The sequence below is a fragment of the Tyto alba genome, unplaced genomic scaffold, assembly GCF_018691265.1.
Source record: "Tyto alba isolate M040663 unplaced genomic scaffold, T.alba_DEE_v4.0 Super-Scaffold_20, whole genome shotgun sequence".
Taxonomy (NCBI): Eukaryota; Metazoa; Chordata; class Aves; order Strigiformes; family Tytonidae; genus Tyto; species Tyto alba.
In genome coordinates, this window is record NW_024881283.1 from 5,885,095 (window position 1) to 5,910,220 (window position 25,126).

Below are 25,126 nucleotides of genomic sequence, written 5' to 3' on the forward strand. Positions count from 1 at the left end.
AGGGATGCTACAGCCTTGCTCTTCCAGCTGGCGTAAATCAGCAAGAATCCTTTCAGGGTGAACAAAGCCATAAAGAGCTTTGCAGATTTACATGGGCTGAGGTTGTGCCCTGCCTATTTTTCTCTTCCCCCCCCCCCCCCCCCAAGCTGTTAACATACTTTCCTCCCATCATCCTGAGCCCTGCACGGGGATGGAGTTTAATTGCTGCCCTTTCTTTCTCCCCTGCTTCGAGAGCCCCCCCAGCTCAGCGCCGCCTCAAGCCCCCCACAGTAAGAAGCTGCTTTCCAGGGCACCGAGCCCAAGCAAAAAGCAGCAGCCGCATCCCCAGTGCTCCCGGGGATGAGTGTCCCAAAAAGCCCTCGTCCTTCTCCCTCCCACCCCGCCGAGCTTCCCGAGTGAATGCCCACCACGACGGCCACGGCCACGCCAGCCGCGTTCAGCTCTCCAGCCAGCGAACTGGGGAAACCGGGGACCCCCATGGGGGCGAGAGAGCGGTTTGGGGGTCCCCAGGGACCATCAGCCCTGGGGAACACTCTCCCCCAGCACGCACCTGAATTTCAACAACTCATTAGAGCCAACTGAAGACTCTCAGCCAGGGATTGCTCACATTTCACTGGAAGCTCAGCGGTTCCCCGTTAAAACAAGCCGAGGAGGATGCAGGACGGTCCGAGCACCCGCACCCCGGGGCACCCAGAGCAGGCAGCCACGGGCAGCCCCCAGCCCAGCCCCGCGGGAAGGGGGGACGCTGCTCCTCCCAGCACTCTCAAGGAACTGGAGCCCAGGACAAGAGTGAGAGTCTGCCCGGGTATTTCAGCATGACACATCCCTCCGCTTTCCAGGCAAGAGCCACAGATGGAATTTTTTTTTCTGGACACAGCCCCAGAACTGAGCACCCCTGGAGCTTTGCTCACCCCGGTGCTGGGAGGTGCTGGGTGCTCGCCTGCCATCTCAGGGGGCTGGGTGGAGGGACAATAGTGAAAAGAGTGAAAATGCCTTCCCCTTCTCCTCATCTCCAGGTCGATGCAAGGGAACTACGCACAGCCCCATCCCTAATCCACCCCGATGGCACCAGCATGGCCAGACCCTGCACAGCAACGCTGGCGTGGAGGGATCCAGCCCTGGGCTGGCCACGGCAGCGGGGAAGCCTGGAGACAGTATCTCAGTGCAGGTTAAGCTGATTTTTGTAATTTTGGGCTGAAGGGGAGCAGAGCTGTTGTTAGCAGGGGGAAAGCTGGCAGGATGGGGACAGCCAGGCTCAGTGCCGGCACAGAGCCCCTCTGAGCCCAATCCTGGCCACAAGCATTTTCATCAATGCAGAATTGACAGAGCAGCATGAAGCTGAGAAGCAGCAGACAAACAGGTAAAAGACTGAAAAATACAGGGGTGAGGGACAGTGGAACAAAGCTCCAGAGCCCTGAAGGCAAAGGGACGGCCTCAGGACTTTGATCCTTGGTCCCCAGTGCCCCCTGACGTGCCTGGTGTCACAGAGCAAAGAAAGCACCATGCCTGGTAGGAGGCACGAGCATATGGAGACACAGCTTGAGGGAAGGTTTGGAGTCTGCCCAGTGCAGCAGTATCACCACCAGTAACTCCCAGTTAATGCTGGGGTGGTAGAGAAGGGCTGAGCTGGGAGGAGGGGACAGATGGAGGCACCACCTGCGACACCAGGTCTCCTTACCCTTTCCTAATGACGACGATGATGGCTCCCAGGAGGATAATCAGGACGATGAGCCCTCCAGCACAGATCCCCAGGATCAGGCCCATCTCCTCCGAGTGCTGTGACACCTCCAAGGGACGCTTGCTCTCTTTGCAGGCAGCTGCCAGGGGACAAGGACAGGCAGGAGGGGTCAACCCTCAGCTCCAGGGGGGTTGGCAACATCAGACAGGAAAACACTGGGATTTGTTCCGTGGGATTCACATCATTCCTTGAACATATTTTACTCCACTGAGACGTTACGGGGCTCTGCAGTGCCACGCTGTGACCGTGGGCAAGTCCCTCTCTCACTTCCCATGGGGTGCAACAGTCCCTTTGTGCCACCTTTCGTCACGCCCAACGTAAGCTTGTCCATCCCTGGATTCAGCATCCAGCAGCACCGACTCTGGCCTCCCACCGCCACCACCACCACAACGGCATTAAGAGGGAAAACTCAAGCAAGGGAAAAACCCAGACCCCAAGAAAAGTGGGGAAACAAGAGCTCGGGATGGGGCTGTACTAAACCACCGCGTGCACCCCGACCGCCGCCAGCGCTGGTAACACCCACCGGCGCGGCCCCGACCGCCGGAGCGGCTGCAGGCTCAGGTCTGCAGCCTCGGCGGGACCACCCCGGCTGGGAAAGGGAGGGCTCACCTTTGCGAGCGATCCGGACACAGTTCAGCCGGGTTTCCTACGAAGGGGAAAAAAAAAAGGAGGGGGGGGGGTGTCAGTGTCAGAAGAGCATCCCGGCAGCTCCGCTCCCCGCTCCGAGCGAGGCTGGGAGGATGCGAGGCTGGTCCGTTGGTGCTTTGACCCCCAAACTGAGGGAGTGTGCAGGGGATCTGTGCTGCAGCACCCGCTGCCGAGCCGAAGGAGCTCCTGGGGACACACACACCACGAGATGATGGTGAATGACCTGTCCGCAGCGTGCCCAGGCTTAGCGGAGGCCATCGCTCCTGCCACAGAGGGAATGGCAAAGCTCAAGATCATCAAAAGAGAGACCCAGCAGACCCAGTCGAGCCACAGGTCACCAGCACGTCACCAACTACAGCTAAAACACTCCCAGGTCATCATTCAGAGCTTCACGATGGTTTTCTTCATCAGAGTTTTCAAGCCCCAGCCCCGGTGCCCTGAGCATACTGCCAAGGTTGCCATGAGGGCTTCCAGCTCAAGTCTCCAACAGTTCTAGCATTTGCATTTTTAGTGATGGGCTCAGCTAAAATATTCCATCTTTCCATGCATCCAACTTCTGTTGCAAAATAAAAAGCATCATTTTGGCAGGATTGCCTTCTTCCCCGAGCATCCTCCAGCCCCTCGGTACACCAGTGCTGGCAATGCTGCTCCATCTGCCCTCGGACCGAGACCTGCCCGTGCAGCGTGCCCAGGGCAGGGCTGGCTCTGGCACTGCTCTCCCCGAGGTCGCCAGCTCTTGCTTCTCCTGCTTCTTACTCCATCTGGCACGAAAATCACAAAAAACCCAAGCTGGGATCCAGCTTTTTCACGATGTCTGACTGCAGCCGGGACAAATCCGTTGCCTCCCAGCAGGAAGGCTATAAAACAGTATCAGCCACCGGTTATTATCCAGCAGTGCCTGAGCGAGCCAGAGCTGAGATCCTCCCTGTCCGTCTCGGCTCTAATTACAACCCAGCGAGCTGTAAACAATCCCAGAGCAGAGGAAATGATTCAAAAACCGGCACCTTTCCGGCAAGATGGGGCCATGCAGGATGAGGATGCTGCCGCGGTCCTGCTGCTTCGCTTTCACAGCTCATCCTCCCCCGGGGTGGGATGGGAGTTGTCAGAGCCTGTGAAGCTGAGAAGCATCCCCAGGGGGTCCCGGTGGTCTCACCAGTGACTTGAAGGAAATCAGCCGGGGGGGATGCGACGGCTTTGCCAAGAGAACAGGCAGGGCAGCCCAGGAACTCGGCAGCTTCCCAGGAGCTCTCTGCAGCAGCCGCTGTGGCAGCAGAGGGTCCCAGTAATGCACACACAGCTCTTGCTGCCCAAATAGTCCTTTTCCACCCCAGGATTAGCCCTGGGAAGGTGGTCTCCCCTGCACTAGCACTGGTTGGGGTCCCGGCCAGTACCGCAGTGGTACCCGACACCAGCGCCGGGAAGGGGACGGGCACAGCCCAGGGACGCCGGGAGGAAGGGGGACACCCAACTGTGATCCCAATGTGCTGGAAGAGTGGCCTGGAGCACCAGCTCCCCCAGGGCAGGACGCTGGGGGTGAGCCCAGAGGAGGGTCTCAAGGGAGGGGGAATCTAAAACAAGTCCCATTTTTTCAGACCTCCACCTCCCCAGAGCCCAGCTGGGCTCCTGCCTGGTGCAAGTGGGACCCCAGAGACCCCACGGGATGAGGCAGGCTCCCACGGCTACTCACCCCTTTGAGGTTGCTCATGGCTTGGAAGTAGATGAGATAAGCCTTCTTGGGCTCCAGCGGCGGGTTCCAGTAGCCGCTGTAGGTCTGGTTGTCCCCCACAGTGAAGGGTTTGGCTTCGGTGAGGCTGCTGGCGGGCAGCTCGGCCCCGAAGTAGTGTACGGAGCCACGGGACACGGCGTCATCGAAGGTGAGCGGCACCGGGAAGCACTCCTGCCCACCCAGCTCCCGCTTGAGCTTCCTGGGCCTGTCTTCTTCTACGATGACCTGGTAGGCGCTGGCGAGGGCCAGGAACAGGTTAGCTTTGTCAAAAGGATGGTCCTGCCCTTCCCTTGGTGCTCCGACCCCGCCGTCCGTGCCGTGCCACCCCGTTTGGGGGGGGGGTCTCACCCTCGCGCAGCTCCAACCTACCTGATGGGAGCCCCTCTGCCCTGCGCCGGCCGCAGCAGCACGGTGATGGTGCTCTCCGACTCGCCCAGCGGCGACGGCATGTCCCCGTAGTCGAAGGTGGGAGCTGCAAAGGGAGCAGGGGAGAGCAGCCAGGGGTGAGTCCTGGTCCCCAGGGATGCGCTCGGGGCTGCCCCCTGCTCAGGGGGGAAACTGAGGCACAAGCAGCCTTGCTCATGGCACGGCATCACCAAATGGCATAACGTCAATTATTCTGAATAAAGAACACCCCTCAAGGTCTTGAAGAGTTATAGTTGGGAGAGGAACTGTGGGTGTGTGCCAAGAGGGGTTATCGATGCCAGTCTGGTAGAAGGGAGGAGAAGAGAGCAGGATCCGACCTCGGCAGGATCCAACCTCAGCAGGACCTGAACACTCCAGCCTCGAGATGCACCCCGGGGACAGCACTGCTCTGCACTACCAGCACAGCGTGAGCACCCCAGCCAGGGCAGAAGCACACCCAAGCCAGCCCAGCAGCACCCCCAGACCAAGGTGGGGGATCCCCCGTCATGCCCAGCATGTCCCCATGGTCCCCGAGCCATCTCTAGCAGCCACTGGGGTCCGGCTCGCAGCACTTGGCAATTCCAGTGCTCCCATTAGGGCTCATCTCAGCCCATTTGCTGTGGTTAATCGTGATGCCACTGACATGAGCAAACCACCCCAAGTACCGTGAGGCTTATTGACGAAGCCCAATTAATCCCTTGCTTGTACACCAACAGTTCAGACAGCATCAGTGCACCAGGCTGGCCAGGCTCCCCAGCCAGAGACCCACGCTCAGCCCACCTAATCACGTTTGGGGGGCTGCCTGGGGGGGCTCACAGCATGACTGCCACCACCGACAGCATCCTTTGATAGCAGCATCAAGCCACCACAATCCACAGGAGCACACCAGAGACTCCAGCACTACCATCATATACCTGTGCGGAGAAGAAGCCCCAACATCAGGTGTGGAGCCCAAAGGAACCTACCAGAGATGTTGGTGGTGATCTCGGTGAGCGCTGTCTGGCCAAAACCCTTGCCGGTGCGAGCCCGCACCGAGAAGAGGTAGGTGGTGCCAGGGTGGAGGTTGGAGAAGACGTGGTAGGTCTCATTGCGCAGTTTGGAGACGGTACGCCGCGGGCCAGGCACGTTGACCGCCGGGTCAGAGGACTCGATGCTCTGGTAGCTGATCTGCAGGGACAGGGCAGAGCATCACCGGCGGCCACGGGAGAGGGGAGAGGCCCCGGACCCGGGCAGAGAAAGGGTTGAAGGGATGAATTCAGAGGAGGGGATGGTCATGGGGGCAGCCTGGAAGGCAGATGCTTTTTGAGGTAAATCAAAAGCAGAGGCTCGTCGGTAAAGCCGTCGTGGGATGATATTGGTGACCCCAAAAGCAGGACTCCCCAGCAAGGACAGACCCCACTAGCAGGAGGGTGAATGCAGGCTGGATCTGTACTCTAGACAAAGGGCTTGGGGGGCAGCAATAACGCTGCAGCTGCCTTTAATCCCCATGACTGAAAGCAGCAATTGCCCCAGAGACCCCCCCCACTGCATCCCCGCCACATCCCCGTGGGTCCCCTGTGGGTGCTGCAGCCACCCGGGATGTACCTCGTACTGCGTGATGAGGCCGTTGGGCTCCACCGGTTCCTCCCACTTCAGAAATATCATGTCCTCCAGCGGGGTGAAGGTGAGGGACTCCGAGGCGATGCCGCCAGGCACTGGGGGAGGAAAGGGGACGTGCTCGGATGCAGCAAGAAACTGAGCTGGAAGGAGAAATCCTCGGGGAAACCCTTCCAGGCAGCTGTGGCAGCTCCCCCGCGACCGAGCCACCGCGTCCCCTCTGCCATGTCACCCAGCTCCAGCACGTGACACCAGACAGGGCTGGCAGCTCCCCAGGGAGATGCTCCCCAAGGCAGTGATGCTCCCACTGTGATCCCGAGCCCACTGGTGACACTGCCACGGGGGAGGAGGTCCCCACGCCACGGCACAAATGGTCCATTTCTGGCATCGCACCCAGTTTCTGACAGCACACCACCATCGCTGTCAGAGCTCACCTGAGTTCACCAGTGCAAGGAAAGAAAATAAAATCATTTCCCTTTCCCATAGAAGCCAAATCCTCCCCAGCCCGAGCCCCAGTGTCTCCAGGAGATGTTGCCAGCGCTCCCCCCGGCGAGCAATAGCATCCTGATCTGCAGATGGGCTTGGCGTGCCCCAGTCTTCCCCTCTAATTAACACCAACAACAATAATAACTGCAAACAATAACAGCGATCAACAGCACTGGGATCAATATTTGCTTCTCTACCATGGATTTCTTGACTGGTCTTGAGTACCCGAAACGTGCAACCTCTTGTTGCACAGGGACATCAGCTCTTCCCCTCTATTTTTCTTTTTTGTAGCTTTTGTTCAGATCCAATTACGGGACCGAGAGAGAGGGATCGCCTTCCGCGCACTTCCCACCATGCAAATACACAATTTCCACTTGATTTACAAGTTAATTTAATCAGAGGCGCCGTGTCTTACACGTGTACACAAGGCACTTATTAAATTCACAGAGAATTACTGAAACCTTTAGGGCAAGAATGTGTGTACCTCTATAGATATTTTTATATATAGCCTATATATTTACAGATAAATATATAAGTACAGGCATCACGTGCTTGTGTGTGCACCAGGTTGAGACTGGCAGAGGTGGACAGCGGCTCCCAGGTGTGCACCGACCCTTCTGCCATATATATACATCATTTATATTTATTTATGCATTTATATATATTTATTCTGGCTGGCACTGCATGCACCCTGCCTGCAAGGGAGAGAACTGCCTCCCTGCACACACCTCCCCGCAGCACCAACATGCTGCCGTGGTATTTCCACAGGCACCTGGGACTGAGTCTCACTGTTTCATGCAGACAGAGACCAAATCTCCAGCCGTGGGTCACTGACCTTCCCTGGATCTATATGGGGCACTTAAACACCAGCTGGGCCACCTATGGATCCGGCACCCTCATCTCTCCGTGTCCTGCCCACCCACCCAGGAGCCAGCAGGACTTTGCTCAGGGACCAAGGGGGATGCTGTGAACAACACCTTGGTTTGGCCCAGTTATGAATGCCCCAGAAATGGGTTTTCCAGCCCAAAACCAGGGTTTACCACTTGAGGATAGGGGTGTGCATCTTCGCAGCCCACACCAGGGCCCCCCGCCCCGAGGCAAGCCCCAGCACTGCACCAGTGGATGCTGCAACCAAAGCTGGCCTCCTGCCAAAATAAACCACAATCAAGGGTCCTGTTATTAATGAACCTTTGCCACATTGGCTTAATTTCACGGACGGCTGCTCATCACCCAGTTCTAGGAGCTCAAATCCTCATCACCCTCCCAGACAGGCAGGGAGATGTTGGGCCAAGCCCGTGTGTAGTATCTGCAGTATATCCATAGGTGGAGATTCATCAGTCGATCTCACCCTACACCGAGTGCATACACAGCCCCAAGTTCAATCCAGGGGGGAAGCCACGAGCCCTGGTTAATCAAGACATAGGGGAAAGCAGCTGGAGCGATTACAGTATAGCAAAAAGACATCTGGAGCTCCTGTATTAATATTCAATAAGAAAACAGCTGGAGCAGTCACAGCACTGTGAGAACAGCTGAAGCAATTACAGCCAGAAAATAAACCATCAGGAGCATGACGCTGGGTGCCCCCGGTCAGGCTGGCTCAGGGTTGGGGATACTGGAAGTGCTGATGCGCAGAGAAAGGTGCCGAATTTCGGCTTTAGAGTTGAAAACGGGACCTGGAGACCCTGCCGGCTCCGCTCCAGCTTTGGAGCTTTGGCTTTCCCAGCCTGGGAAACGGGAGCGATGAGCCGCGCGCGCACAAAGCTGCACGTTTCAGCGGGGCCCACATCGAGGCGAGTCCCACGCAGGGGGATTTCAGGCAGGCTTCTTCCCAAGGGCCAACCAGGCAGCCTGGAGCTGGCCGGATCCTTTGCAATTATCAATTCTTCCACCTTAATTGCTGAATCTTGATGCAAAAAAAGTTCTTCAGAGATTAATTACGTTCTTGCCTAACAGTAAGCGCCGGTGACTCTGCAAGAGCCAGGGATGCTCTGACCATGCTCAGCACCCAGCACCCACCCTGGGGCACGGCACCTCCTTGCACCCCACGCAAGCCCCAACCGCTGCTGCCCTTCACGAAGCAGGATGAGACCCCCTCACCCCACCAGCCGCAGGACCAGCCACCAGAGCAGCAGCTTTCGAGGGCTGCCCAGCTGCCCTTGAAGGCAATCAAGTCATCACAGCACGCAGAGGAGATGCTGATGGGGCAGCGAAGAGGATGTGACGAGCAGAGGGAACTGCCAGCCCTGGCCTGTCACTGATGGGTGGCACTGGAGGCACAGAGCCAGCTCTGCCCTGTGCCTCCTGCCACGCTCACCGCATCTCCGGAGTCCAGAATGACCCGAGCACTCTGCTGATGGAGAGCCGCAGCCCAGGACCGTGGTGCAGGGTAAGGCCAGACCCAGGTGGGCCGGGGCTCAGGACATCCTTGGGGAAGGGCTGGGCAGGAGCAAGAGATGCCAAACCCAGGAGTCCTGGAGCAACACTGGAGCCTCCAGCAAGGACATCAGCCCCACTCGGGTGCCAGCAGCGCAAACCCAACCCCGGGGCACGGCCAGCACAGGGAGAAGAGAAACAGCTTGGCTGCTCAGGAGCAATATCGCTGGCAAATAACTGGGGTCAGACACCCCTTATCAACACCCGCTCATCCACAGAGCTTGTTTGCACAACCCAAACCCACCTGAGAGCAAACTTAGCTGGGGAAGAGCACTGGGGAAGCCGAGCAAAGCTGCACCTGGCTCTGGTTAACAGCACTCTCCCAGAAATGCAGCAGTGCCAAATTAATCAGTGACCAAGCAAATAAAAGATGTTACCTAAGTGCAAAGCATTAATTGTTTTAATTATTATTATTATTATCGCTGCTAGGTTTTGGTTCCACACTAAGGACGACTAGTGCTGGGAGGAGCCGGGCATCAGCCAATTCTCACACCCTCCACCGCAGCAGTCACGGCTGAAATGCTTTGCTCAAAGGACGGGCAGTGACATCCCCATCCAGTCCCCTCACCCCCTCCGGCCGCTCCCAGCGTCTCCCTTCTCCAGCCACCACTGTTGCCCCTTTCTCCCTCCTCCCCTCGCACAGCCCTGGGGCTGCAACAGCCTTTTCACCTCCCCGTTAGCGCGATGGTCGCAGGGAATATCCCCATTGTGCCCCCGGCCAAGAGCCGTGGATGTGCACCATGCCACGAGAAACAACCCTGACAGCTCACCAGCCAGAGTCCTATTTTTGGGGACAACACCTCCCCGAGCGGACTCACCATCCTCATCTGTCTGGAACACCACCTCCTTGCCCTCCTTGCGGCCCTCGGGGTTGGAGAGGATGAGCTTGACGTGGATGTTTTTGTAGGGCAGCAGGTTTTTGATGGTGTAGCGGTTGGCATTACGCTCCATCTTCACGCACTCCCGGAAGGTTTGGTTGTGGCCGGTGCCCACGAAATAGCGGTAGCAGAGCGAGACAGTGTAGGTGTGACAGCGGGTCAGGTTGTAGCCCAGCGGCTCCCACTGCAACGTCAGCTGCCTGGACTGGATTTCGGAGAAAGCCAGGCCTTTGGGGGCCCGCATGGGCTCTGTGGGGGAAGAGAGATGGGGAAGAGATGAGCGATGAAGGAAAACATCTCGTGGGTTTATGCGTATTATCAGGGAAAGCCCTTTTACAGCACAGGAACAAGACGGGAGAGTGCAGAGAGCAACCCTGACCCCAAAACTGGGACCAGTCCCAGCACAGGATTCTGCTGCTCTGCACTGGGCTGGGGACATCACTGGGTCTCAAAGCCACCAACACCGCAGGGACAGCAGCCCCCGTGGGCTCATCTTCCCCTATGGACATGAAGTCGGGTACCAGCCCCTCTCCCCCGGCCCACACGGAGCCAGTGTCAGCACCAAGAGCATCCACACCACAAGCGGCCCCAAATAACCAAAAAAACGTTCCTGCACAATGGGAACCCTCGCATTTTCATCAACCACACGTCAAGCTCTTGAAAGGACAAAGACCGAGTGCTGTGATCAGGAAGGAGTTTAATTAGCTCTCATTGGCATGAACTGAAGTCAGATTTAATGAGGGGCCGAGCTCCTTTGCCAACTGCACATGCACACAGGTGCTTCAGGTTAACGGCAGTAAACTCCTTTCCATGCCCAAGGGTGGTGGGAAGGACACTGAGAGGGAAGGAGGGTCTTTGTCCACCCTGTCCCAGAGCTGATCCCCCAGGCGATTCCCCTGGGATTTGCTCAGGGAAGGAGCTGGAGCCACTCAGGGTTGCAAGTGGCTTCTGCAACCTCAGCGGATGCTCCTGCAGGTCCCGATGTCCTCTCAGGACTGTGCAAAACCCCAACTGGTTTTGGAGGGGGCGAGCACGGCCGCAGGCACTCAGCCCCACGCTGCGGGGACCCCGGCTTTACCCTGCTGCTGTGTCTGCCAAAAACTGCCAGACCTCAGCCCTGATGCCCACCAGCCACAGAGTCCTCTCCCCGAGGCCTTCAGAGCCCCCCACACCCCCCCGGGCAGCACCACTTTGTGCCAGGCTCCAACCCTTCCCCTCTCCTTTTTATTCCAGTAGTTTTAAATGCTCCGGGGTGGAAGCCAGCAGTACAGCATCTGGGTCCAATGATGGCCGGTGGCACACAGCCACATGGGGAACGTCCCCTTGACCCAGCAGCTTTTCCCAGGGTCCCCACCCAGGTCAGATCCTGCAAAGCGCTGGAGCCACGGTGCTGGGCAGACGGGCTGCCGAGGCTTGGAGGATGCAACTGCAGGTGCCTTTCAGGCGGAGGAAGGGTGGCTGTGTCACCATCTGCAAACCCACCGTGCCCCTGGGGATGCCAGGGATGTATTTTCATACGTCATTATGGCACAGGGGAAGAGCCGGAGAAGCCTGAACGTGGTAACCACAGGATATTAAATATGGGGCACCGAGTGTGCCAAAGAGCAGCTCTCATCGGCTTCGAGTTAATACAGAAACCTGGACTTTCTTGCAGCACCTCTGAAAATTAATCTGAGATGAAAAGCTGCCGCCAGCCCCTCGCTGTGATACCGGGGTTGGGGTCTGCATCTTCCCCTTACCCCCACGCCCGCACCAGCCGCTTCCCTCCCATGCCTGTGCACGCCCACCTCTGAAGCCAACCCCCCTGCTCGGGGGGGGGGTCCCACAGCCACGGCCAAAACCGCCAGGGACACCCCACAGCCCTGGGGACACAGCCAGGTCCTGCTCCACTCCTGCCACACGAGGATGCGCCCACCAGCCCCCACCCATGGGGTGATGCTCCCGGCTCAGCAGCACGGACCTCCGCTTTTGTTGGGTTGGGGTTGTTGCTTATTTTTTTTTTTTTTCATTTGTGCAGGGTCCCAGTCCAGCATCACGGCACTGCCGGGTTTTGGGGTGAACACGGCGCGACAACCCTGTGCCTCCATCGCGCCGTCTCGCTGCCTTCGCTCAATCACCAGCAGTTAACGCCGGCCTCGGGAAGGCGGTTGCCATGGAGCGTCTGGAACGCCGCTGCCAGCCCCCAATCCCAGCCCCTCGCAGCCGGGGATGTCCCCCCAACCCCGGGCCACCCCCGTAGGGATGCGGGGTCAGAGTCCCCTGAGGGAAACAGGCTCCCCCCACCCCAACCCCGCAGCCCCCCGGTGCTGGAGAACTCTCTCCCCCATTCCCCAGACCAGCAGCAGTAGCAGAGTGGGCTCCGTTGGGGTATTTGGGCCGAGAACAACCTCAGCTCCCCCTTTCCCTGGGGACACCCCAAGGGGGGTTCAGCAGGGAGGGTGTTGCCCTGAATTACCCCCAGGTCATCGCTGTATGTGGGAAAGCAGCCAACCCCCCCCCCCAAGCCAAAGCCATCACCCCTGGGGTATAGCTGCGGATTAACATAGTTTTAGAAGAAATATATTTAGAGGCACCAATTGCTCAAAATCAGGCACTGGAGAATAATCTACAGCTCCCTCCAAGAAGGGAACCTCACCAGGGACATGCGAGAGGGCTCATCCTCAGGGAGACTGGTCCTGAGATTTGGGGATACCCTGGGCCGGGTCCTGGCCCGCAGCCCCGGCAGACGAGGAGCAGCCGCCACCCGCCGGCATTTGCCCGGCTCCAAGGACAGAAACCAGACACACAGCGGCTGCTAACGCTGTGCACGTCCGTGTGCGCCTTCCTGCACCGGGGTCGTGCCCGGCTGCTGCAGATCAGGGCGTTTTCAGGCTGGACAGAGATTCACACACACCCCCCCCGCACCAGCTGATTGCGTTGGTTCGGGATCTGGGCTCACCCTGCTGCCCCCCCGCCATCACCACAGCGTGGGCTAATTTAGCAGTCCCTCCCGAGATGCTGCGTGCAGCTCCTAAAAAGTCAATTAAAGGTGAATCCATCAGAGAAGCGATGCTTCCAGCTTCTGGACCGCACCAGCAAACACACTCAGCACCCGCCCAGCCCCAGCAGCACTCCCTGCCCGGGGCTCGGGGTGGCAGGGGACCTTGCCCAAGGCCGCTCAGGGTGACCAGGACGCGCTGTGGGACCCACCTGCACACTTGGTGCGGCTGATGAGGGGTGGCCCCGGTTTGCCGGTGCCCCCTTCGCCGGGCCGGGTGAGCAGGACGCTGATCTCGTACTCCGTGTCCGGATCCAAGTGCCAGAGCTTGTAGGTCTGCATGTTGACGGCGTGGACCTCCGACCAGGGCCCCGAGGTCATGCGGTACTCGATCTCCTTGCGCACGATGGGTCCGTCGCCGATGATGGAGTTGGTGTTGAGCTGGATGATGAGATAGGTGGAACCGGCCCGGAGCAGCTGTGGGGGTGCGATGGGTGTGGGGGGCTCTGGAAGAGAGCAGAGAAGGGGCAGGTGGAGCATCCCCCCCTCCAGAAGCAGCTCCACAGCACGCCCAGCCCTGCAGCCAAGCCAACCATGGCGCAACCACAGGTACCACAATTTTATTTCTTACTACCTACAGTCAAGATATTCACGGTATCTCTGCTCAAACAACCCCACCACCTTCATGCTGCAGGGCACGGGATGAACTCGGATCCCCCACCCAGAGGACGTGCGGATCGACACCCGAGTATGGGAGGGCACCATCCAGTCTTTAAAATTCAGTCCGTGCATGTGCCCTCCATCGCTTCTAGTAAGGCTTATAACAGCTGCAATAGGGTTTCATCTGATCAAACCTTAATTATCTTTATAAGATACACTGCCCAGCATGGTGCTGCAGTTTCACCATAATTAATTCCCACCTACTGCAATCAAAAATAAATGATCTAAGGCCACCGGGAAAGGTAGTTTCCTCGTTTTATGCTGAACCGTCTGTGTGCAGCAACTCATTCGCAGCGAGAAACTGTGATCCCACCGCCCCGAGCACCCCACCTTCCTCCTCACACAGCGGAGCAGAAACAGCCCGTCCGTGACCGAGAAACCTGGCAGGCAACAGCGGGTCACCCACCTTTCACGATGAGCTCGGCGAAGTTGGAGACGCCCGAGCCGCGGCTGGACTGGGTGACGCAGCGGTAGAGGTCCTGCTCCTCCCTGGACACCTCGTCCAGCTGGAAGGTGGCCAGGAAGCGCCGGTGGCTGATGTGCTTCACGGAGGCGGCGGGGACCACCTCGCCGCTCTGCCTCTGCCCCACGGGGAGAGACAAGACGTCACCGGGGGGCACGGCGCGACTGCCCGAGCCACCAAACGCGTCCCCAGATGACGCCTGCTTTAAAGCGGGGAGGGGATTGCCCTTCTCCCCGCCACCTCCCCCGTGCCCAGTAGCGGGGTTTTCCCCCCAAAAAGGGCGGCACGGCGGCGCTGCAGAAGCGACGCACGGGGGTGAGGGTGGGGGATGTTGGCTTCACCACCCGCCGCTGCTCACCTGCATGAGGAAGCGCTCGGCCTCGGCGGCCTTGCCGGCGGCCACGCACTGGAAGGTGGCATTCTGCCCCGCGTTGACCTCCACGTCACCCAGGCGGGAGAAATGAGGTGCTTTCGCTGCCGAGGGACGCAAGCATTGGTACAGCTGCAAAAATCCCACCACGGCCCAAAAACCCACCTAGGGTGCTAGGGCTGGGGCCAAGCTCCAGAGCCACTCGGTCCCCACCCTCACAGCTCAGCCGGGATCCCGCCCCAGCAAGCCCACAGCGAAGATGCTGGGCGGGATCCCAAGCCCAGAGTCAGGGATTCGTCCCTGTACAACCAGCCCGTGTCCCAGGGAGGGATGCAGCCTTCCCCCTCCAGCATCCCACAGTGCTGGTACCAGATATAGGCTAGGGGGTTGATAGAGGAGAGTGGATCGAGCAGATCTCCTACCCCTGCCTGGAAGAAATAGCAGGTGAATCCCGACAGCCAACGTGTTGGGACAGTCTGGGATTTTTCAGGTCCTCGCCAGCCTGGGCGACCCCTCTCGATGGGGACACTCAGGCCACATGTTCAGTCTGCACTTCTCCAAGGTTTTATAAAAACTGAAGTAATGTGGGAGCTGCTGCTGGTGGGAATGGAGGGGGGAAAAAGGAGCCCCAGAGGTACCCAGGAGATGGAGCTCCACCAGCCCAAGTGACAACGGGACACCCAGGTGCCACCAGGCTGCACCCTGGCATCAGTCCCTCAGCTCTCCCCTGGACCATCCCAGTTGGTACCAGCTCCAAACCCTGCTGCCCAGCCCAGCCCAGCCCAGCAGCACCCACCCCCCACCCCCCCTCAGGTCCTGACACTCACAGCACGGGTAATTCAAGAGCAAAATGTCATCCAAGCCAAGATAACCCCTGCGCTCGCTGGAGACCACCGCCTCGAAAAGGACCTGCGGCACCAAACAGAGGGGTCACCCGTTGCTGGGGGGTCTGGGCCACCCAAGGTCAGGGGTGGGGGGGGATCTGCTGGGGCCCACCTGGTACTCGCTGGGCCAGAACAAGCTGACAGCCAACTCAGCCTGGTGCCACTGGCGGCCGTGGGAGCCGGAGGCATTCCAGACGGCGCTGCCCACCGGGCCCCCCGTCACCCGGACGTAGGCGCTGAGGGTGCCGGGGCTGTGGCCGTCCCGGCTGTACATGAAGTAGCTGAACTGGAGGCAGTGGGTGTCATTCTCGCTCAGCGCCTGGAAAAGCAGGTGAGCTTTCTGGCCCGCGGCGTGCTGCGAGGAGTTCACCATCAGGTAGGAGCCTGCGGCGGGAGGGAGAAGTTGGGGGGGGGGGTGGGAGAGAGAGGAGTAACCCCCCCGTTCCACATCTCCGAGGCTTTGCTGGTAGGGATGGAGAAGGCAGAGGACGCGCGGCTGCAAAGATGCGCGCGACCCGGCAGCGATGCTTGGGTCCCACTGGTACCAGTCCGTGCCAGCCCATGGGGACGAGCAGGACAGGAGCAAGGGACCTGAGATGGAGTCGGTGTCAGACGCTTATTTAGGCAGCATCAGGACACCAAAACAGGAGCTGGCCTCTGGGCGAGGAGGGAAGGATCAGACCCGCTGCCTCCAGGGTAAGCTGGTCCCCCCAGGGCGCCGGGGTCCGTAATGGCTTGGATGCCACCAGAGACTCTCCGCCTGCTTTCCTTTAATGCTCACAGCTTCGGCTGTGTCAATACTACACACTCCCCCCGCCAAGCCGGGCCCCAGCCGTTTAATTTCCATTCCCATTGCCTCGTATCATTTACCACGCAGTTGTCGCCGAGTTTAAACTGTGCTCAGCAGGCACTCGCAGGGGGGAGAGAGAGAGAAAGAAAAAAAAAAAAAAAAAAAAAAAAAAAAAAGCTTTCATCAGCTTAACGAGCAGCAGCAGAGCTCCCCAGGATGCCGGCCCCAAACCTGACTCCCCACCTGCCCCACCACAGGCAGCCTCTGGTATCCCCCTCCCCCCCATCACCCAAAATCACCAGCAACAAAACCAGGAGTCCTGGCGCTTGCCCCAGTGCAAACCCGAAGCTGTACGTAATGGGGCAGGGAGGATGAAAATCTCAAGGGGGATCCCAAAGGCAGCATCCTTCCCTGCCCTGCATGCTCCATCCCAGGCAGGAGGGGGACGCAGGAGTCCCAGCTCTTCGTGGCAGCTGCTGGAGCCATCCGACATGGCCATGGGGCTGAGACACAGGGCAGGTGGGAAGCTGCCTCAGTAAACCCTCCCCATCACCAAAGGTGAGAGGATTATTAATATCCCTTCCATTTTAATAACGGCAGAAGCTGTAAGTAACAAAGCTGGGCCATTTATTCAAGTCTACCATTGTTTTCCTGACAGTAGGAGCTTAATTATTAATATCTTTCACTACCAGTTAACTTAAATGAATTCACATGCTTTCTTCCCATCAGCTCCCAGCGAGCACCACCAAGAAAAGCCTAACGAAGGCAGTGGGGGATCATGAGGGGCACCCATCCAGCTCCCCCAGCATTTGGGAGCTGTGCCTGGAGTGACCCCAAAACACTTGGGGGGGTGTCACAGCATCAGCTGGGGAGACGCGGTGCCAGGTACCGCACTGCAGCACATCTTCCCAGGCATCCTTCAGGGATGGGAGCTGGAACAGCGGAAAGAAATCACCAAAAAGCAAAATTTCCACCATGTTGCCAATCCACACGGCTGCCCAGCACTCCCGGTCCCTCCAGGCAGATATTCAGAGTGAAATGAAACGATAACAATTTATTTTCTTGGAGTCAATCACAGTCACATTTCACCGACAGAGGGGAAGGCACTATTGTCCATATTCCTTTTTTTTTTTTTTTCCTCTGGCAAAATTATTTCTGCACTAACAAGATCGCCTCCATTTAGTCCAGGCAACACCAGAGTGGAGAGCAAACGCCGACCTGGCCCATGCCAGGGGACATCTTCCAAAAAGCCACCTCCAACCGCTCAATCTGCCAGGCTGTCATTAACGAACACAGACCCTTCTTCCCCCCCTCCCTTTAAAAACAGGAAACCAGAGGACCAAAATAAAGAGACCAAGACTAAAATTAAACCACCGACAAGTTATTTTGAAAGACTCTGAATGCCCATTGAGGTCATCTGGGACCACGGACACAAATGGGTGGCAACCCACCCGTGCATCGCTCATCTGGCAAGCTTTCCCCCATGGACTATTTTCCACCCCCTTAATTTTCTTCCTGGTGTTGCTGTGTCGGAAAACGCAGGCTCCCACTGATCGCTTTTGTGCTAATTATATAATCCTCCTCCATAAATGACTGGTCCCAACTTCAGCTTCAAGTCCAGGGTAGGGGTTGGGGGTGTTTTTAATGCAGGAGACGCAGAGGTACTTGTCCCTATGTTAGGGTGCTGCCTCCTGCACCAGAACAGCCCCTGGCAGGGACAAGGTCCTGGCAGCTCCTCACAGAGAGGCGGCTGGGGGTTACAAACTCACAGGATTTTTTTTGCAGAGGATATTTTTGGTTTACAGTGAGGTTTTTCGGTCGTTTTTATTAATGCACCCCAATAAAATGTCAGCACAGCCCTGCCTGGGTGCTCCCACCAGCAGCAGTGGATGCTCAAGGAGCCAGGGGATAGCCTGTGGGTGACAAAAGGGTGACAAGGGGGTGACAGCCTGCACACACACTGCCACCATCCACCCCACGGGACACAGTCCCACCGCAGGTCACCGACCTGCTCCTCCCTGGTCCCTCGACCTGCCTGGGATGCTGCCAGGCACCCACGGGGCAAGGGGGCTGCACAGCTCCTCCCAGGGAGATGCAGCAAGGACTTGGGGTCCCCCAGACCCCTTCCACTTGCTCTCTGTTAATCCCTCACCGCTGCCAGGGTCTCCCCTGAGCCCCCACCCCAATGGGTGCTCAGCTTCCACCAGGATCTGGCAGCTTTCCCAGCCAGGGCAAGAGCAGAGCTGCAGCAAGAGCTATGCAAACTGCCAAATTCTAGTTTTTAAAGCTTAGCTTCATTCCTGCCAGCAAAGACAGAGATGGGGATGGAGAGGAGGGGGCATCCCAGGGCTCAGCAGGGGGACAGGCAGGACCCTCCAGCAGCTGGAGGGTTGATGCAATATCACAGATCATCAGCACAGCTTGGGTTATTTTTGAGCCCTGTCCGTATGTTGGCATTACACAGCAAAAATCTGCTCCAAAAATCATGACAGGGACATTTCCAAACTGCCCACAAAACAGGAGCTGTAGAAAGAGCCCCAGGGCATCCCCTGGTTGAGACTTCAAACCAAAGGACAGGATTCGGGCACACATCAATACTGTGCTCCACTTGTTAAACCCTTCCTCTGATCCTCCACTTAAGGTCAGTGTGAAATGAGATGCTGGCCCAGGCAAGCTGTCACCCCCCTCTGTCACTGCAAATAACAAGTCAGCCCCTCTGCGTGCCCCCCCCAGCTCAGCTGCAGCAATATAATTTAATTTAGTTTTCAGGTGGGCTTCTAGGGAAGAGCCCAAGCGCTCTGTGGAGAAAAAGAACAGACTCAAAAAACACTAAATAATATTTCAATCAAACAAATGAAAAGAGAAACAAGTTTCCAGCCATGCTCCCTAAGGAAAACACAGACTCATTATGCTAAAGTTGACAATGAGGTTTTTAAGCTGCAAAACCAGCCCCGAGGGCCTGTGCACAGAAAGCCTCATACCCCTCCCAGCAGATCCTTATGCAGGGTCTCCAGCCAAATTTACCCAACTTGTGGGATCATCAGCAATTCCTTGGGATTCAAATCGGGTCTATGAGGATAACTCGGCACCTCTGATAACCTTGGCTGTGAAGCTGAGAGCAATGAGCTCCCAAGGATTCCCTCCCCAGCTTCAGGCTGAAGCCCTGCTCGCCCGCAGGGAAGGAGCTGCTCTCCTCCTCGCGTCACCTCTCCCAAGGATCCTGCCTGCATCCCTCCGGGAGCAACCCCAACCAGCCCAGCAAGAAGGAGGGAAGAGCCCGCTCCCCGACCTCACTGAGTTTTTCCTCCTAGAAAACCACCGAGAGATAAAAATAAAATTTGAAGGGAAAAAAAAAAAAATAAAAAAAAAATCAAAGAGCTACTAAAAGGCAGCAAAAGGCAGGCAGGATGACAGGCAGCGGGCAGCACCACCAGCCAAGAGGTGCCAGGGGACCGGGTCCGAGCTCTGCAGCGTCTGCCTCCAGGAAATCACTTTGGAAGATAAAGCCCGACGGTGCCTCCTGCTGCGCTGGATCTTCTCGACACGTCAGAGCTGGAAGGGGAATCGGGCACTCAACTCCCCACTTCTGCACCGAGCCCCGGGACGAGCAGCTCCCAGGGGAGCCCCATCACCGACGGCTGATCTGCCGCCACCACGGCGCCCTCGGACAGACGGATGTAATTCCCCCGGTAGCCAAAAATCAAGCGTCATTTTTCAAGGTTTTTATGGATACACGGCAGGAGCTGGTCGGGAAGCAGTGCTGGAGTTATCAGCTGAAGGAGCGACTCCTTGGAGGGGATGGAGGGACATCAGAGCTCATCAGGGTGGGGGCAGCGGCGGGGTCACCCCCTGGCACGGCCCCGGCAACGCGGGGAGCACGGCGGCAGCTCCATGCGTGGAGAGAGGGAAGAGCCAAGCAGGAAACAGAAACTCTGATTCACAGAGGTTTGTTTTTTTTTTTTTTAATGTCACTGAGTTTGAAAGGAAAAACCTAGGGAAAAAAAAAAGCCATTCAAGAGAAAAAACACCCACAGATACGATATTTTGGTATTTTTGAATACAGCTGTGCAGAAAAGGAGAGCCCGGGTGCTCTGGTCCCCAGGATGGGGCTGCAGAGGGGCAGGAGGGCACACAGCCTCCATGGGGAATTTTTGCCACTGTTTCTCCTAACCCAACTCATCTCCTTTGAATTTCCACATGCTAATTCAACCACCAACAAAGAGGTGCTTGCACCTCTCCCAGGGAGACCCTGGAGCTCTGCAGAGCATCCTTGTCTTCTAAGGGGCACCTGCACCTCTGGGAAGGCGAGGACAGGGACCCAACCTCGGCTGTGCCTGCACCTGCCCCATCCAAAGTCATACAGAGCTTAAACTCAACACCCAGTTTTATTTTGACATTCATTAAACAACCCCAACTTGTGTTTCAGCCCAAAAGCTCAAGAAAAAAAAAAAAAAAATAAAAAGTCTGATTCCACACCCCTGCCCCATCCCTGCCTACCAGCCCACCCCACTGCCTGGTCCTCTGCTCTTCAAGGGGCTTCGGGATCCGGCCGCATCCTGCGAGCCCCGCGGGTGCCCAGCAAAGCCAGGGGCTGCAGAGCAAAGCACACACTGCCTCGCCTCTCCTCTCCCCGGCTTCAAACAGCAGGGCTTCTACAAGCCTAGATATTGCAGAGCCCCACATCAGCCTGAAGGCAAGCACAGAGCAGGCTGGCACACAGAGGCGATGTCTGGGGGAGAGCAGGAGGAAAGCGCACCCAAAGCATCCAGAGAGAGTTATTTTGGTGCAGACACAGTGATGGCGCAGCCTCATGCCTGCCTTACCCGGCTCCTTTTAAAAAATAACAATAAAGGGCTGAAAAAAAAAAAAAAAAAAATCAAAATTTCAACATGGGAGACACCCATCTGCTGTCTTTAGGTGAAAGAGACAAATCAAGAAGGGAAAAGGGGGAAAAACCCCCAAACCAAACAAGAAAGCAAAAAGAAAGAGGGATGGAAAGGTAGAGGCGGGTGGCCAGCCGCCAGCATCCGCTCCAATAAATCCTACGCTCCTTGAAACTGGCTGATCTCCAATAAAAACTCATTTTAATCTAAGACCACGAGACTCCTTTGGAAAGTGCTCCCTGGAGAGGCCCCAGTGCTGTGAAATACTCTTCATCCACCAAGCTGCTGACGGGGACCAAGAGGGGTGATAAGGCTGCAGGAGCCTCGTGCGCAGACTCCTACCCACGCATACTGGGGTAAAACTACACAAAAATGGGGTCCCTGCTCCCTCTGGGTGCCCCAAAACCACAAGCAACAGTATCTACCAGGTATTAGGGGAGCCCTTGGCCGTGGGGACACACACCCCTTTGGGTGTCACCGTCGATCAGCATCAGGGACGGGACCCGGCGACGCTCCACGCTCACAGCTCAGCCCCACAGCAGCCCACCAGGGATGGCTGCATCCGCTTCCCCATCAGCTCTGGAGTTTATTTTTTAAACTCTTTGCATTCATTTATGCCCCCATCTCTTGCTAACCCCTAGTTATTTCCTCAGAGAGAGCAGCCCCATTCCACCCAACCCCTTCAGCCCCCCTGCAAGCCCCCAGGCTTTAAACTCAGGCAGTCTGCTTTACATTTTAAATTACAGCTGAAAACCGAGTAGAAAACCCAACTAATTACAGGTTCAAGACCCTCCATCACCAGTCACCTCAATCCCCAGCTCTGCTTCCCTCCTCGGTGCCCCAGGAAAGCTCCCCCAGGACACACACAGATTAGGACAGTTCAGTTCAAAGCAATTATTTGAAGAATCATCAAGGGAGGAATGGGGATCTGTCAGCAGTTCTATAGGCAGGTGAAGGGTTATTCTGCCCTCGCCTGCTGCCCAGGACATGCCAGCAAGGATGGGAAAGGAAGGAAAAGGTGATGGGGAAGAGAAGGTAGAGGAAGAGGAGGGTTAGCAGATGGGAAAAGGCAAATTAAGCCCTGGCACAAACAAGGCACAAGATACACAGCTGAAGGTAGATCGACAGAGCAGTAGAGTTTTCGATAAAGCAGTTAATGTAATAACAAAAAGTCACATTTGCTATAGAGCTCTAAACCAGCTCTCCTCTCTTTCTGCCCATCTTCAACACCAGACCTGACCTCCAGGCTGGGCAGGAGGAGCCGGAGCGCTGGGACCAGGCAGGAGCCAGTGGTCTTGAAAAGCAGGAGCATCTCGAGCCCAGTGCTTCTCGCAGAGCAAGTTGGTACAGGGAGAACTCGAGGGGGTCACAGTGGGACACTGTCTGGAGCTGGGAGCGAGCAAAGCCCCCAGATGCCACCCAGGCATGGTGCCCACACCATCTATGTGGGAGAGTGGGAGCTCCCCGTGGCCATCCAGCTGGCTCTGCTCCCCCAGCCTGGCCATCAGAGAGGAGTCGGACCCAGAGAATAATAAAAAAGGGTTTAAAAGCAATGAGATTTTTTTAAAAAAAAAAAAGTCCATTTGCATATTCTTCCTTACAGTTCCAAAGGCTTTGGAGATGCCTCCAACTCACAGCCGCAAGCCCTTCCCCACACTTGCAAGAGCCAGAAGTGCATTTTTTTCCCCCTTTTCCACATCCCCCGGAGATGGGAACTTCTCATGAGTGTGAAAAAGCAGCCCGAGCCAGCAAGCAGTGAGGAAGGAGCAAGGGGTGGCTGCAGACCCCGGGCAGGGAGAGGGGCTCTGGAGGTGCCCCTCGACAACGGGATCTGGATGGGTCCCGACTGGCGGCTGCCACCGCGCTCGACACCAGATGGGGAATTTGGCATCTCTGGAGAAGCTGCCGAGACCCCCGGGAAGCGTGGAAAGCCACCCGAGCTGCTGCCATCCCCCCTGCTGCGGGCGGGGAGATGCCATCAGAGGGGACATCCCCCACACAGCCCCCAGCCAGCCTGGGGACCAGGGCTTGGGGTGCCCGGGCTGCGGGCAGCAAACACAGCGATGGCAGAGGTCAGGTGCAGAAGGAGCAAAGCTGGAAATCTTGGCTTTCCACCCCAAAAATACACACCTAGACCATTTGTAGGCTCTCCCTGCCCCAGGGTGGGTTGGGGTGGCATGGGGTTGCACCCCGCCAAGGCAGCAACACGGGGCTCAGAGGTACCCACAGCCATTCAGTGTCCCTGTCCCTGCCGTGCTGTTAAAAACCCTCCTCCCCCCAGCAGCAGCAGGGTCCCACATCCCCTGTCCCCAAGAGACGCCTTCCCCAGAGCCACGCAACATCCTGCCTCGCTGCGCTGAGGACCGACGCAGCTCATCACACCTATGCCGGCAGGCACAAGCAGCGCCCTGCCCACACAGCTGAGGACAAGCCAAGCCTAAAACACTGCAAGGAATTAAACCAGGAGAAGCCCCGTGGTCCGGCTCTGGGGTACAGGACTGAGGGGTGGGTTGGGGGCAGAGGTCCCCGGGGATGCGGGGGGACGAGCGTGGCCCCGCTGGGGACCAGGACTCACCGTGAGGCAGGTCAGCCGTCAGGTGTGGCATCATATAGCTGCGGACGAGCTCCCACCCGAAGTCATCGTCCTCGCCCTGGCTGTACTCGCACTGGTTCGGGTCGCCGTCCTCCTCGAAGGTGCAGCCGGCTGCAGAGAGAGAGACCCGTCAGCCCCCGCTGAGACCCCGCAGAGCAGCTGGTCCCTCCCCAAAATCCCTGCCGGGATGGTGGGCTGCACCCCCCCAAAATGCACAGGCACCCCAGGCATCCCCCCATGCGCACCTGCGAGCGAGGGTAGGGGTTCCTGCCCGCTGCTAATCCCCCCCATCTCTCCCATTCAGCTCCCCCCACCAGTGAAACGAGCTGGCAGGTCTCAGCTCACCGGGGAGGTCTCAGCCACAGGAGCAGGATGCAGCTCCCAGCTTTGCTTCCCGCAGGCCGGTCACCGAGCGAGGGGTTTCTCCCAAGAAAAAGGCACTCGAGTGTGGCAGTCGCACAAGGACCCACAAGAGCCCGGGGGCTCATGTAAAATCCCTGCTTTGACCTCAGCCCTCCGCCTGCCCACGTGTGGTTTGTCCTTGAGCTCTTGGGCTCTGTCCATTGCCTGACACGACAGCAGCGGGTCTCAGCCAGGACCTCCAGCAACCCGCAGCAATCGCAGCCCTACAAATGCATCACTGACACACACACACACACCCCCCCCACCCCCCCAAACCGAGCTGCGGGCTGGTGCTTCTGAGCCCTTTTATTTATCTGTCAGGGGGTTGGGTTTTTTTTTACCCTTCACAAAGAGCAAAGGCGAAAGCCGTGCAGCACCTCCCCGGTCTGCAAGGTGCTCAGCTCATCTGGAGGAAGTGCCAAGAGGCCACTTGTCCCCACATGCACTGAGGTGACACGGAAACAACACACAGATGCCAGCCAGCCCCCATCCCGCATCCAGCCCCGCGCCCCACCAAACCCCGGAGCTCTGGGGCTGGCTTTGCCCATGGGGCCGCTCCCTTAAGGCTGCCCTACTGTTCCAGTAAACCCACAGATTAATGAGGACCAGGGTCCAGCGTTAATTAATACAAGCCCCCGGGGTGACGAGGGCAGGCATGGTAAGCAAGCCCTGAGCAAGCAGAATGAACAAAGGCAAATAACGGGCCAGCATGAAAGCAGAGCCGGGCCAGGGGATTATTTCTTCTGTTTTTTTTTCTTATTTTATCCCCAAATTACATCAGTAATTCCCCCCGCCACCCGGGGATTTGCCAGTTAATGGCCTCACTGCTGCCCACATGGGTTGTGCTTCCCCATGCCGGGGGATGCTCAGACACATTGCTCGTGCAAATACTAGTTCAAACACTAGAAAAAAGCCCGTAAGATGCCCAAAAAATTATGATTCCCAACTATTCCACTGGTAAAAACATATTCAGGGCTTTTCCTCCATTTACACTCTTTTTTTTAAAGCACGAGGGCATGCTTCAGCTCCATCACCAAGGTTTTTTTTTTTTTTTTTCCCCCCTCTCAGAATCACAAGAAACTTCTTTTTAAAAAACTAAAAGCAAATTATCTCCTATTCATATGCCTGAAGGCA

General features: G+C 57.4%; 1 protein-coding gene across 4 annotated transcripts in view; it reads right to left on the reverse strand.

The window, feature by feature from the left end:
* Window positions 1-25,126, reverse strand: part of PTPRU (protein tyrosine phosphatase receptor type U) — a 76,974-nt gene that overhangs the window by 36,053 nt on the left and 15,795 nt on the right. For all 4 annotated transcript variants that reach the window (XM_042793701.1, XM_042793700.1, XM_042793699.1 and 1 more), the window contains exons 2-14: window positions 23,573-23,701; window positions 15,437-15,708; window positions 15,268-15,349; window positions 14,429-14,544; window positions 14,014-14,188; window positions 13,100-13,393; window positions 9,851-10,159; window positions 6,102-6,211; window positions 5,483-5,684; window positions 4,482-4,584; window positions 4,074-4,347; window positions 2,348-2,384; window positions 1,679-1,817 (exon numbers count right to left, since the gene is read on the reverse strand). In XM_042793701.1, the coding sequence (XP_042649635.1) occupies window positions 1,679-1,817; window positions 2,348-2,384; window positions 4,074-4,347; window positions 4,482-4,584; window positions 5,483-5,684; window positions 6,102-6,211; window positions 9,851-10,159; window positions 13,100-13,393; window positions 14,014-14,188; window positions 14,429-14,544; window positions 15,268-15,349; window positions 15,437-15,708; window positions 23,573-23,701 (2,242 nt within the window). The remainder of the gene's footprint in view (window positions 1-1,678; window positions 1,818-2,347; window positions 2,385-4,073; window positions 4,348-4,481; window positions 4,585-5,482; window positions 5,685-6,101; window positions 6,212-9,850; window positions 10,160-13,099; window positions 13,394-14,013; window positions 14,189-14,428; window positions 14,545-15,267; window positions 15,350-15,436; window positions 15,709-23,572; window positions 23,702-25,126) is intronic.